Genomic DNA, 13,838 nt, shown 5'->3' on the forward strand with positions numbered 1-13,838 from the left:
GTCTACAACCACCGTGCCAGGCCAGTCACCCACCGCCGTGCCAGGCCAGTCACCCACCACCGGCCCTGCACGGTCCACAACCGCCGTGCCAGGCCAGTCACCCACCGCCGGGTGTTGACTGGCCTGGCACGGCGGTGGGTGACTGGCCTGGCACGGCGGTGGGTGACTGGCCTGGCACGGCGGTGGGTGACTGGCCTGGCACAGCGGTTGTGGACCGGCCGTGGCCGGCCGGTCTACGGTGGATGATGCAACGTGACTGTAAGGGGGGTCATGAACTGCCATTTCGAATTTCATCATCACAAGGATGTGTTGGCCTGCACCTCCCCCGCGGAATGCGTGCACCGCCATGGTGGCGCCACTGATTGAACATTGTTGCTAAAGATGCATCCGTCGCGGAAGCGTGCACATGCGGTTGCCGATGTGTAACCGTGACGGTACGTGCACATGCAGCCAATGGGAAGAGGTAACGCGGGGCGCGTATGCCCAATCGAAAATAACGGAAGCCGTGCACCGCCACACGAGGGCCAGTCATTGGCCATTTTTGAAAGAGGCATCCGGGGGAACCAATTGCTGCCGACGTGTGACACTGACATGGGCTCAGGGCTCTATATATGTGTGATTTCCAAAATCACACATTCACTGCTGTGATCCAGTGCTGCCTGTGACCATCACCTCGACCTGCTGCTGCTGAGCTGACCAACGACTGCTCCCTGTGACCATCACCTCGACCTCCTGCTGCTGAGCTGACCAACGACTGCTGCCTGTGACCATCACCTCGACCTGCTGATGCTGAGCTGACCAACGACTGCTGCCTGGGACCATCACCTCGACCTGCTGCTGCTGAGCTGACCAACGACTGCTGCCTGTGACCATCACCTCGACCTGCTGCTGCTGAGCTGACCAACGACTGCTGCCTGTGACCATCACCTCGACCTGCTGCTGCTGAGCCGACCAACGACTGCTGCTGTAGTGCCACAGTCCAGGACCTTGCCATGCAGAGAGTGCGAGAGATCCAGTCTTGTCCCTTCACCGCAGCGGAACTAGATGTTCTTGTGGCCGGTGTGCTCAGCCACTACGAACAACTCTACGGTGCACCCGGACAGGTGGTAAGTGCAGTGATGTACATGTTGTTGGCCATGAGGTGGTCAGTGGCTCCTGTCTTCTGTAAGCCTGGCGTGTGCTGTGGGACCTTCACATGTGTTGTGCAGAGCATGGCTGCATGTAGAGACGTGTTTCTACAAAGTTTGTGCATGTCATACTGTCCACTTACGTTACCCTCTTGTCTCCCATCATGGTAGGTAAAGCTGCACCTTCGCAAGGCCGTGTGTAGGACCATAGCACGTGATGTACGGGCAGTGGGGGTGTGCAATAGACGACACACACACTGCCACAAGCGCTGGGACGACATATCCAGGCTTAGCAAGAATGTAGCGTAGATGACACTGGGGATGATTCCAAGAACGACACGTCTGGCCTGATGCACCATGACCCCTCTTATGCACCGAGCAAACTAGCGGTAAGCAGACTGTATGTGTATGTTACTTGGGAGTGCAATGCATGTATTGGTGCTCAGACACAGTAGTGACTTCCGTGGTGCGTATGTTTTGCAGGAATACCATGTTGGTGCCATTAGCGGAGTGTAATTTGGCATCCATGTCCGCCATGTTGACAGGCCACTTGCTTAGTAATTGAGGGTTCTAGGACATGCCGTAGAGGTCTGTGGTCCTATGGCAAGACATGTATGCAGATCTACATGCACTTGCCCTGTTCGTATGATGTACATGTTTCACGGCCACCACCGGTTCTTTAATGTGAGGATGACTGGTAGGGGTGGGATGTGTGCAGGATGGGGGCTACATGTTCTTTGTCTGAAATGGAATTACAGATTTGTTGTCCTTCAGTACGTGAGTGTGGCACTAACTTACACCTCTTTTCTCTCTATTTCGGCTTTGGCAGAGGGCACTGCCCCACAGATGACGGAGATGAGTGGTGGCAATGCATCCGGATCAGACATCACACACACGCAGACTGACACAGAAGAGGGCAGCCCCGGAGAGGGGGACAGGACCGTCCCTGAGGACTCGCATGTCGAAACACCATCGTCCTCATCTTCCAACAGTGTCGGTGAGTCAGCACTGTTGTCACAGACAGGGAGTGGGCAATCAACACCTTCGGTCGGGACACAGCACACAGGGCCCACACTGCCGCCAACTGCACCGAGTACTGCTCGTGCACGCAGAAGTAGGGGGAGCCGAGTGGCTTTCAGTGCAGGCACCGCTGCCCCTGCCCCGGTGACCCAGAGTGCACTTTGTGCTGAGGCTGTTGATATGCTGCGACAGCTGTGTGTGGGGCAGACCAACATGATCAATGCATTCCAAGACCACGATAGGAAGTTGGGGCAGGTGGTGGCCTTCATGGAAGGGATGCATGGCGATGTTGCTGGTCTACACAGAACAGTTCAGTCATTGGCAAACACTGTGTCTTCTGCCATTGTACAGTCGCATAGACAGAGTGCTACTTCTGTTCCCCCATCTACACCACTTGATGTCTCAGGGGGGAGGGAATATTCTGTCCAGGACTCTTTTACAGGTTATTGCACTAGAAGCAGCCACAGGCAGCATGTCAGGGCACGGAGGGCACAGACACCATCCCCTAGGACAGGAAAATCTGTTACCAAAGACGACGTGAGATACACTGGCGTTCACACACAGGATCCCCAAGGGGTGTTGGGGGAAATGGCTTCACATGCTACACAGGCATCCCACACAAAAGGTACTCCCAAGGCAAGGGAAACTCCCAAGTCCAGGGATACTCCCTTGGGCAAGGACACTACAAAGACAAAGGCACCTCAAAAGAGCAGGGTCACTCCCAAGGAAAAGGACACTAATAAGGAAGGGGCAACTCCCAAGAGCAGGGACAAGGACACTACAAAGACAAAGCCCCCACAAAAGAGCAGGGACACTCCCAAGGACAAGGACAATACTAAGGAAGGGGCGACTCCCAAAAGCTGGGTCAAGGACACTACAAAGACAAAGCCCCCACAAAAGAGCAGGGACACTCCCAAGGACAAGGACACTACTAAGGAAGGGGCGACTCCCAAAAGCAGGGACAAGGACACTACAAAGACAAAGCCCCCACAAAAGAGCAGGGACACTCCCAAGGACAAGGACACTACTAAGGAAGGGCTGACTCCCAAAAGCTGGGACAAGGACACTACAAAGGCAAAGGCACCTCAAAAGAGCAGGGACACTCCCATGGACAAGGACAAAACTAAGGAAGGGGCATCTCCCAAGAGCAGGGACATACCCAGGGACAAGGTCTCTTCTAGAGACAGGTACACTACAAACGACAAGTCTGCAGCCAGGGACAGGGCACCGTCCAGGGAACAGGGAAAGTCCAGAGACAAAACTCCTCCTACGGCCAAGGCACATCCAAGGGACAAGGCTTCTCACATAGACACTAGCTCCATCAAGGACAGGCATACATCACCCCTGGCTGCACTGAGGCTGATGTTGTTGAAGGAACGGACAACAGATGTCTCCGCGGCGGAGTTCCCCCATACCTCCACTCCCATCCAGGCCCGTCAGAAGCAGAGGAAGGAGTACCCTGTTGTTGCATCCCCCATTACACATGATGCAGAGGCCAGAAGGCAGGCACACAGCAAACGACAAGCAGGGTCCAGCACGTCCCCAGAGAGCAGACCCCCAGCAGCAGATGCTCCACCTTTGGTGGGTGATATTTCATTTGAGTCCGCACCACTTGCCAGTCCTGTCATGTCCAGGGTGCCCTCACATATCCCTAAGAAACGTAGACACACACCATTGACACCTGACCACCCCGATGTCGCTCCAGTACAGCTATCCCCAGCTCCCAGAGCCACCCTGCCTCCTGGCCCATACAGCCCTGTGGCTCATCATTTCGGTGTTCCCAGTGGTGCATCAGAGGTTCACTCTCAGTTGTCAGATAGTGGCACTGTGTCTGTTGTTTGCTGTCATACTGTTGATGCTCTGTGCCCCTCTCATGTGCTGCCTCTGATGTCCCTGCTCTGTTGGCCACAATGCCCTGTTGCTGTTCTGATACTGCAGTCTGCCCTCTCATGTGCTGCCTCTGATGTACCTGTTCAGTGCAGTGGACTGTTGATGCTCTGTGCCCCTCTCATGTGCTGCCTCTGATGTCCCTGCTCTCTTGGCCACAATGCCCTGTTGCTGCTCTGATACTGCAGTCTGCCCTCTCATGTGCTGCCTCTGATGTACCTGTTCAGTGCAATGGACTGTTGATGCTCTATTCCCCTCTCATGTGCTGCCTCTGATGTACCTGTTCGATGCCATGGAATGTTGATGAACAGATTTGTAGGTGGAGATGGGGAGGGCGGGTGCATCGATGTATACAACTATGTTTTCTTTTAAATCTGCAATAAAAATTATTTAAAAAATCTTTTAAAAATGGACTGTTGATGCACTTAGCCCCTCTCATGTGCTGCCTCTGATGTCCCTGCTCTGTCGGCCACAATGCCCTGTTGCTGTTCTGATACTGCAGTCTGCCCTCTCATGTGCTGCCTCTGATGTACCTGTTCAGTGCAATGGACTGTAGATGCTCTGTGCCCCTCTCATGTGCTGCCTCTGATGTACCTGTTCTGTGCAATGGACTGTTGATGCTCTGTGCCCCTCCCATGTGCTGCCTCTGATGTCCCTGCTCTGTTGGCCACAATGCCCTGTTGCTGTTCTGATACTGCAGTCTGCCCTCTCATGTGCTGCCTCTGATGTACCTGTTCAGTGCAATGGACTGTAGATGCTCTGTGCCCCTCTCATGTGCTGCCTCTGATGTACCTGTTCGATGCCATGGACTGTTGATGCACTTAGCCCCTCTCATGTGCTGCCTCTGATGTACCTGTTCTGTGCAATGGACTGTTGATGCACTTAGCCCCTCTCATGTGCTGCCTCTGAAGTACCTGTTCGATGCCATGGACTGTTGATGCACTTGGCCCCTGTCATGTGCTGCCTCTGATGTACCTGTTCTGTGCAATGGACTGTTGATGCACTTAGCCCCTCTCATGTGCTGCCTCTGATGTACCTGTTCTGTGCAATGGACTGTTGGTGCACTTAGCCCCTCTCATGTGCTGCCTCTGATGTACCTGTTCAGTGCAATGGACTGTTGATGCACTTAGCCCCTCTCATGTGCTGCCTCTGATGTACCTGTTCTGTGCAATGGACTGTTGATGCTCCGTGCCCCTCTCATGTGCTGCCTCTGATGTACCTGTTCGATGCCATGGACTATTGATGCACTTAGCCCCTCTCATGTGCTGCCTCTGATGTACCTGTTCTGTGCAATGGACTGTTGATGCACTTGGCTCTTCTCATGTGCTGCCTCTGATGTACCTGTTCTGTGCAATGGACTGTTGATGCTCTGTGCCCCTCTCATGTGCTGCCTCTGAAGTACCTGTTCGATGGCATGGACTGTTGTTGCACTTAGCCCCTCTCATGTGCTGCCTCTGATGTCCCTGCTCTGTTGGCCACAATGCCCTGTTGCTGTTCTGATACTGCATTCTGCCCTCTCATGTGTTGCCAATGATGTACCTGCTCTGTTGTACCCAGTGCCCATGCTCTTGCATACTCAGTGATTATACCCCTATTATGTTTAATAAAGCAAGTCAATCATGTGTAGTGGTTTGTCGTTGTCATTCCTGCTTCTGTACTCCAATAGTGGATATGTTTTTGCGATCTAATGTGGTTTCTCAAACATGACACTCCCCCTCCCAACGTCACGCCCCTGCCAGGTACTCCCCTTCATGAACATGTCCCATTTGTATATACCTAGGTCGTACCTGGTGGCATCTGGGCATGCCACATACCAATCTGCACGCTACCAGGAATTTAAAGACTATGAAGATGAAAAAACTGTTGATGAAAACGGTGTGCATCCCTTATCTTTCAAAAATTCATTATAACTTTGCCCGCCTAGGGTTTGCACCCACAAAGAATAGAGTTAAGAATGAAGAATCTGAAAATTAGGATTGAACCTACGTGATTGACGATACATCAAAGGGCTCATCATAAGCATCGAAAAAAACATAGATCAAGAAACAATGACTCCAGCAGATTCGAAAACTGAAGGATGCAAGCACTATTAGGAATCTGTTAAAAATGGACCAATACCACTCAGGCTGACTGTGATAATGCATTGTGGGAAGTATAGTGCACTCGTGGGTATCGAGTACGGAGGGTGAGGTTCCGTGACGATTTGAACCCGTGTTTTCAACATTGTCGTAAACTCATAATTTTGGTACCGATGAACCGCAAATGATCCATTTAGTATATCCTGGTGTTTTCGCTATGCTACGAGCAAGAGCACTCCTGTTATAACCACATTTCTGATACACCGATGGCATCCATTTTAGATCATGGCATCAATCTTGTATTCTTGCCCTCACATAGTCAATGGACATGCAGTGACCTCTGATCACCTCATTTTCACTTAAGGACACGTAGGCTTTAGCCGGCGATTCACCTTGCTAGTGACACGTGCACCTTAGGACAGAAACGCTGTGGCCGCATGACTCGGCAGAAGCTGCCTCCTCTGCCTGAGGCCAGTCCTGCTATACTGGTTCTCGTGTTCGTTGGCCTGATCATGATTAGGCGGCCGAAGCTGGTAGCCTTGTCCATTTACGACCCACAAACATCTCTTATCCTGTTTTTCTATCTTCTGCACCTGGCTCTGCTCCTTTCCTTCTGGGCCTTTATTAGGGGGAGGTAACAAAATTTACGATGAGGCGGTCCGGCTCTTGAATGGAAAGCTGACATGGGATTATGATGGAACAGTGGGAACCTCTCGTTCGTAATGTTTTGACATCAGATATTGTTGACGATTCCTGGGTAACGCCAAATATTTATTGTTTAGAACATAAAGTTTGAGAAACACACTAGTATGTGGAGAATGTTGCCCCCAGCTAAATATTCTGTATTTAAGGAGCAACCACTTAATGCAAATCGAACAGGCTCCTAGAATCTGCCCGTGTGTAGTTTCTGTGACTTCTGTGTCCCTGCAGTAATAAACCTTTGGTCTTTGACGCCACCATTGAGAAGCCCGTGTTTCTGTTCATTTGTGCACTGAGACAGGTAGAACTCAGGGGTCTTCGGGTCTTGTCCCTGACACCTCTGGACCGTAATTAAAAGTCTAGAACTCCAATTGGCGCCCAACGTGGGGCGACGTCATTCGGTACCGGTCCAAAAGCCTGAAGAGTTCGAGAAGCTTCGTGTGAAGATTCCGGAGGGAGGCGCCCCACTTCATCGATCCCGGCATATCGCAAAAGTGGCCTGACGTTCTCTTCCACGAGGGTTCCCGTTCGGACGGCTGCAGTGGTCTGTTGCCTTGACCGTCGCCCTGTCTTGGACCCGAGGTGCAGACCTTAGTACAGCGAGACGTGACGGGTTTCTCCTTGGTGACGTCTTCAGTACCTCAGTTAAGTATTAAGTGGTTGCTAGTTGTTTGGTTACTTCGTAAGGGTTTGGATAATCCTTTTAGTTCTTTGGTTTGGTTTGGTTTTGTAAGATTATCACTGGTTGTTCTAGTTACGATAATCTTTTGGTTTGGTTTGGGTATCGATACATTTGTTCACTTTGGTAGGCCTAAGTTCGAGTGCGCACCTTTGTTTGTGTTTGTTTTGTGTTCCGGGTTTATAAAATGGTAAGTCGGAAAAGTTCTATGTTTTCATGTTTTGGTTGCAACAGGGATTCCCGGTTGGAGGACTCGTGTTCGGTTCCTCCGATTGGAACTCCTCTTTATGATCTTTATTGCAAGTTCGGTGTGGGCCCTATCTCTTATAACGAGGTATGGATCCGCTACACGGAGAAAGATGGTGTCCTTAGTTGGCCACTACATGGTAGTTTCGAACCTGAAATTCTCGATAATCTAGAAAGAAAGTTGTTTAAAAAGAAAGCCCGGCCGGCAATGTTTGATTCTTTCCATTGTTGGCGAAAAGAATCCAAACAAAGAGAGACTAAAAAGTTGAAGAAAGAGCAGAAGGGACAAGAGTTGACTTTAGAACAGTCTGCTAAGCAGCTGCAACTCAATGAATCTGAGAAAGCGATAGAGGTAGCCGATAGAGAGCGTAATTTAGCGATAGACAAGTGCTATCCTGCTTTGCCATCAAGTACAGCTAAGATAGTGGAGGGCTCTGAAAACGATCCTCTGTTGTCTTACTTGTTGAGGTCACCTCCACCGTATGCACAGGGTGCTACAGCTCCACCTCTGCCGAATGTTGTGTTACCGGTTGCTGGACAGCCTGGTATACCTGCTCCTGCTCCCCTGAATCAAGCTCCTGCATTTCCTGTGATTAACAATATTCCTCCGGCACCCCCTCTTCCAGGGTTTCCAGCTCCTTTGCTTATGCCTGTACCGCTAATACCTGTTGTTTCGCAAGCTACTTTGCCTCCTACACCTACTGGTGCTGTTTCTTCTCTTCCAACTACCACTCTACTTCAAACTTCCTCTAGCTATATGACTCCGCTTTCTGTTCGTCTGAGATTTACTGAATCTGTCTGTAATATTCTCTCTCCCTTTTACAAAACTCTGATTAAAAGTCCTGCCTCTGAATCTGTTCAGAGACGTAGTCAGCTTCCTAGTATCGAAGAACGAGGAATATTAGATTCCACTGCTCTCAGGTGGATTTCGAAAGTTGGAAGGTATAATGTACGGGATGTATTAGATACATTTATGCAATGGAACGAACCGACACAACGCTATGTGTTTGATGTTATGTGTTCCCTTTTACGAGAGGAATGGGATGAGAATGATTCTGAACAAGTTCCAGACCAATTAATTCATATTCAACAAAAATTTGCTGCAGGTATGATAGTTGATCAGGAGATAAAAGAAGCAATGGAACTGATTCTAGATTTTAGGGTTGATCCTTCCCTTCGTTCACCAAGAGGTTCAGAGAAAGGTAGCGCAAATAAAGGTCGCCAATATCCTATGAGGGAGGTTCCGCCAATATGGCGCGAAGCCGTTCAAGCTGACGCAGTGAATGGTATTGCAGCCGCTCCAGCGCAATTCCAGAGAGTGTGGATACACATTCCGTGGAAGCGAGCTGAAGTGTTAGCAGTAAAACAGGCCTTGCCAGATCCGCGTAAAAATCCCGCTGGATATTACAAAGAGTTGGCTCAGACGGTTGAAGCTTGCGTAATGAATCTAGCGGACATTGATATGCTATTTGGTAATGTAGTACCGCAACCAATCTGGGCTAAAATTCGTAGAGAAAATCATCCAGTTGCTCTAGGTGGTGATTGGGCAGCTATTATTGCGGCAGATGGTCAACAAATTGGGGGTTCTAAACCTGAACCTTTAATTGCTAATTTGCCCGGTAGAATAATCGATTTAATGAAAACCCTGATGCCGGCATTGCGCGTTAACTGGGACAAGTTGTCCGCATGCAGGCAGAAGAAAGACGAAAGCGTCTCCGACTTTTTCACTAGATTCGAGGAAACTTTCGTAGATCACAGTGGTCAGGATATGAGCACGGAAGGAGGCCAGAGATTATTTGTTGATAAATTTGTGCATAATCTGTTACCAGAGCTCAGTAATAAATTAAAGAATTCTGAAAGTGCGTGGGCTGTCTCTACGACTGCACAGATACTTGCAACTGCCCAGTACTATGAAAATAGGGATAAAGAAGAGAAGGAAAAATCAGATAAGAAAACGAAAGATTTAAAAACTAAAGTCCTTTTGCAACAAGCATATCCGCCTCGCACTAATCAAACGAATACACAGCAAGGGCCATATCAGAGGACCGACTATGGTTCACAGAGACCGCAGTACCAATGGAATCAGTGTGCTTATTGCAAAAAGGAAGGTCATTATAAGAATGAGTGTCGGATACTGGCACAAAATAATGCTGCTGCAGCTCAGAGAGGTCGTGGTGGTTCTATGCAAAATTCTAGAGGTCGAGGACGAGGTGCTATGCCTCCACAAACGAATGATCGCCCTTCTAATTATTTTGATCAACGAAATGGTCAGTCTACACAGCTAGCTAGATCTCAACAGTATCATGTTGAAGATTACTGTGAAGTTGGTGAGGAATTTCAGCAAAACGAGTACTAGGACAGCCTTGGACAAAGAGAGGGAGTAGTATCAGTTCCAGTAGACCAGAGTGGGCCTTATGTCGCAGTAGCCACATCAGGTGTAGTCGAACCGTTTCTGTTGGATACTGGTGCAGCAAAAAGTTCTATCATACATGCAAAACTCCCTGGCGCACCTTTGTCCGACTTAACAAATGTTTCTGTAGGTTTTTCAGGCGCCCCTGTTCACAACCCTGTTTCTGGTCCTTTGTCTATTTCTGTTGGGCCTCGTCAATTGAAAGCACCCTTGATTTTGACGACTGGTTGTAATGAAAATCTGCTTGGTTTAGACTTGTTAAAACGCCTATATGCGACATTGTACTGTTCTCCTTAACAACTACAATACCTCCCCTTGATCCTGTTTCTTCTACTATTGCTCCTATTCATTCCTTTCATCCGTTCCCTGAACACGAGCAAGCTCGACGCTCAGAATTCATAAACAACACTTTTGTACAGCTCTTGCATCAACACCAACTGGTAGTTAACACAACAGACTGCTGGGTATGTGGTCTGATACCACACACTATAGATAAAGGCATTCCCTATCTGGTCTTGCCTTTTAGCTATAATGGATCATTTCAGGCCTTTCAGACTATATTTGTTTATGCCCTTGAGACCTATCCCCCGCGTCCACCACGTTCCGCTAAGTATAATTCCGCTAATAAAGCTTTAGTCAAGGGAATCATTGACATGATTAAAGACGTCAATAACACCCCATCTTATCCTAGGGATGAACTACGAGTATATCTGAGTTGGAATTCTACGGAGTATCGCATTAGTTTGGGTGAAAGCAAGCGTAAGAGCTCCACTCCAGTTTGGGTCGTGCCTCACCGAGGTCAAGTCTGTTTGCAAGGTAATGGGAGAAATTCAAGAGCTCGGCTAGGGAAGAGTGACTGTGTTGAGACTTATGTGTATCCGTCTAACTCTTCCCCTGCCTTTCTAACTGCTAAGGGTACCTACTTCATTTGTCAGGATAGGGCATATACATGGTTGCCTGCTGACTTTTCAGGTTCATGCTATATTGCTCGACTATTGCCTCCAACATACACTGCTTCCCCAGATTATCACAAGACCAGAGTAGCAAGAGGTGTTTTCAGCAAAGAAGATACCGCTGGTCAGGAAGCCGGAGACTGTTTCAAAGGTTTCCTTCCGTTCTGGGGGCCTATGGCCAATAGTAGAAATCTACGTCAGCTAACACGGGTAGTTGAATCTACTATTACGGAAACTGCAGGTGCCCTTAGTAATTTAACAGCTGAGCTGCAGGCGGATCGTCTCATGACGTTACAGAATCGTATGGTTCTTGACGTAATACTTGCAGATCGAGGTGGGGTATGCAGAATGATCCAATCGAGCTGCTGTGTTTTTATCCCCAATAATGCTCCGACAGTGTATGAAGCGATCTCTAAGTTACACAAGATTTCCGACTCTATCCACGTAGACAAGGGAAACTGGTCCTTAATGGAATGGCTCTGGACTCTATTATCAGCGTGGGGATGGAAGGTTCTGATGGTCGTTGGTATTATCTTAGTATTCCTATTCTCGTGCTGCCTTATTATCCAATGTGGTCCCGCTTTGTGTAGCCTCTGTGCTGCAACCTGTCTTAGAAAACTGCCTGTATCTGGAGACAAGGTGCGAGAAAGGATGATGATGCAACAACATATCACTGACCTAATGAACATCGAAATAGACTCTGACATAGACTGAGTAATTGCCTATGTAAGGGCAAAAGGAGGGTCTGAGGTTCCGTGACGATTTGAACCCGTGTTTTCAACATTGTGGTAAACTCATAATTTTGGTACCGATGAACCGCAAATGATCCATTTAGTATATCCTGGTGTTTTCGCTATGCTACGAGCAAGAGCACTCCTGTTATAACCACATTTCTGATACACCGATGGCATCCATTTTAGATCATGGCATCCATCTTGTATTCTTGCCCTCACATAGTCAATGGACATGCAGTGACCTCTGATCACCTCATTTTCACTTAAGGACACGTAGGCTTTAGCCGGCGATTCACCTTGCTAGTGACACGTGCACCTTAGGACAGAAACGCTGTGGCCGCATGACTCGGCAGAAGCTGCCTCCTCTGCCTGAGGCCAGTCCTGCTATACTGGTTCTCGTGTTCGTTGGCCTGATCATGATTAGGCGGCCGAAGCTGGTAGCCTTGCCCATTTACGACCCACAAACATCTCTTATCCTGTTTTTCTATCTTCTGCACCTGGCTCTGCTCCTTTCCTTCTGGGCCTTTATTAGGGGGAGGTAACGAAATTTACGATGAGGCGGTCCGGCTCTTGAATGGAAAGCTGACATGGGATTATGATGGAACAGTGGGAACCTCTCGTTCGTAATGTTTTGACATCAGATATTGTTGACGATTCCTGGGTAACGCCAAATATTTATTGTTTAGAACATAAAGTTTGAGAAACACACTAGTATGTGGAGAATGTTGCCCCCAACTAAATATTCTGTATTTAAGGAGCAACCACTTAATGCAAATCGAACAGGCTCCTAGAATCTGCCCGTGTGTAGTTTCTGTGACTTCTGTGTCCCTGCAGTAATAAACCTTTGGTCTTTGACGCCACCATTGAGAAGCCCGTGTTTCTGTTCATTTGTGCACCGAGACAGGTAGAACTCAGGGGTCTTCGGGTGTTGTCCCTGACACCTCTGGACCGTAATTAAAAGTCCAGAACTCCAAGGGGGCGGGATAAGCATACCTTGAGGCCAATGGGAAGTCAAATTACTCGAGGCCAATAGCAACACGAAGTGGGTGGTTCCGTAGGTGGATAAGTATGCAGGTGACCGGGGTTGATTTTAACGCGGAAACCGTTGGTGAAAAGGTGAAGCTTTTTTAATCTACTCGGCAGGTACATGAAAGCTTAGAACCTTTGACAAGTAAGAATAGCAAAATGAAGGGGTATCAGAGTGAAGATAGGATTTATGAATGTTAACAATAGAGAGAAGTAGCAAAAGGCATGTTTGTTAGAAGCGATTAATTGAGAGAGTGAAGGGGCGCCATCTGGTTCACGTCTGTACATGTAAAGATCTTTCCCGTATTATGGGTCCGAGGGTTGAAGTGCTTAACACTGAAGCGGTGATTAAAAAGTTGACACATTGGGGGGTTGATAGAGGAGCGAGGAGAGGGAGGGACAGGCATGCACACTGTGTTTTAGGTTTTAGAAGCATAGGGAGCGGGAACCACAGATTAGTATAATAAGACTTCCTGAGAAAGATTGATGTCCACCGTGAGTTCACAATGCAGAAACGATAATGTTTGCAAGATTACATTTTCACAGTAATCAGTATGTTTATTTTACCTCATGATAAATGTAATTGGGAGAATGGAGGAGTAATTGATACATGTTTGATTATTTTTTAGTGACCCCCGAAGAAGGGCGCTGCGCCGCCCGAAATGCATTGGGTTTTTATGGAATAAACACTGCCTAATGATGAGCCTGGCACTAATCCTATTTATTGAAGAAGTCCGGATGGGCACACAATAAATATCAGAAACTTGAAAAAAGGCTAAAAACACCACACGTGGATATTTTGGATGGAATAAGAATATATTAGATAAAAAATTGGAGAAATGAGGAATACTTTATGAATGAAAATTACAAAAAATGGTTCAAGTTTTGAATGCCGCAAGGGCGGTGTACAGCTGTGCATTTGGCTGGGGCATGAACATGTCCCATTTGTATATACCTAGGTCGTACCTGGTGGCATCTG

General features: G+C 48.3%; 1 protein-coding gene across 1 annotated transcript in view; it reads left to right on the forward strand.

The window, feature by feature from the left end:
• The first annotated feature begins 1,399 nt into the window (after nt 1-1,399).
• Nucleotides 1,400-13,838, forward strand: part of LOC147748272 (uncharacterized) — a 48,742-nt gene continuing 36,303 nt past the window's right edge. The window contains exons 1-2 of the mRNA XM_086944880.1: nt 1,400-1,516; nt 1,957-3,011. Of these exons, the coding sequence (XP_086801006.1) occupies nt 1,974-3,011 (1,038 nt within the window). The 5' untranslated portion in view covers nt 1,400-1,516; nt 1,957-1,973. The remainder of the gene's footprint in view (nt 1,517-1,956; nt 3,012-13,838) is intronic.

This window comes from Lissotriton vulgaris, chromosome 1_1 (assembly GCF_964263255.1).
Source record: "Lissotriton vulgaris chromosome 1_1, aLisVul1.2, whole genome shotgun sequence".
Classification (NCBI taxonomy): Eukaryota; Metazoa; Chordata; class Amphibia; order Caudata; family Salamandridae; genus Lissotriton; species Lissotriton vulgaris.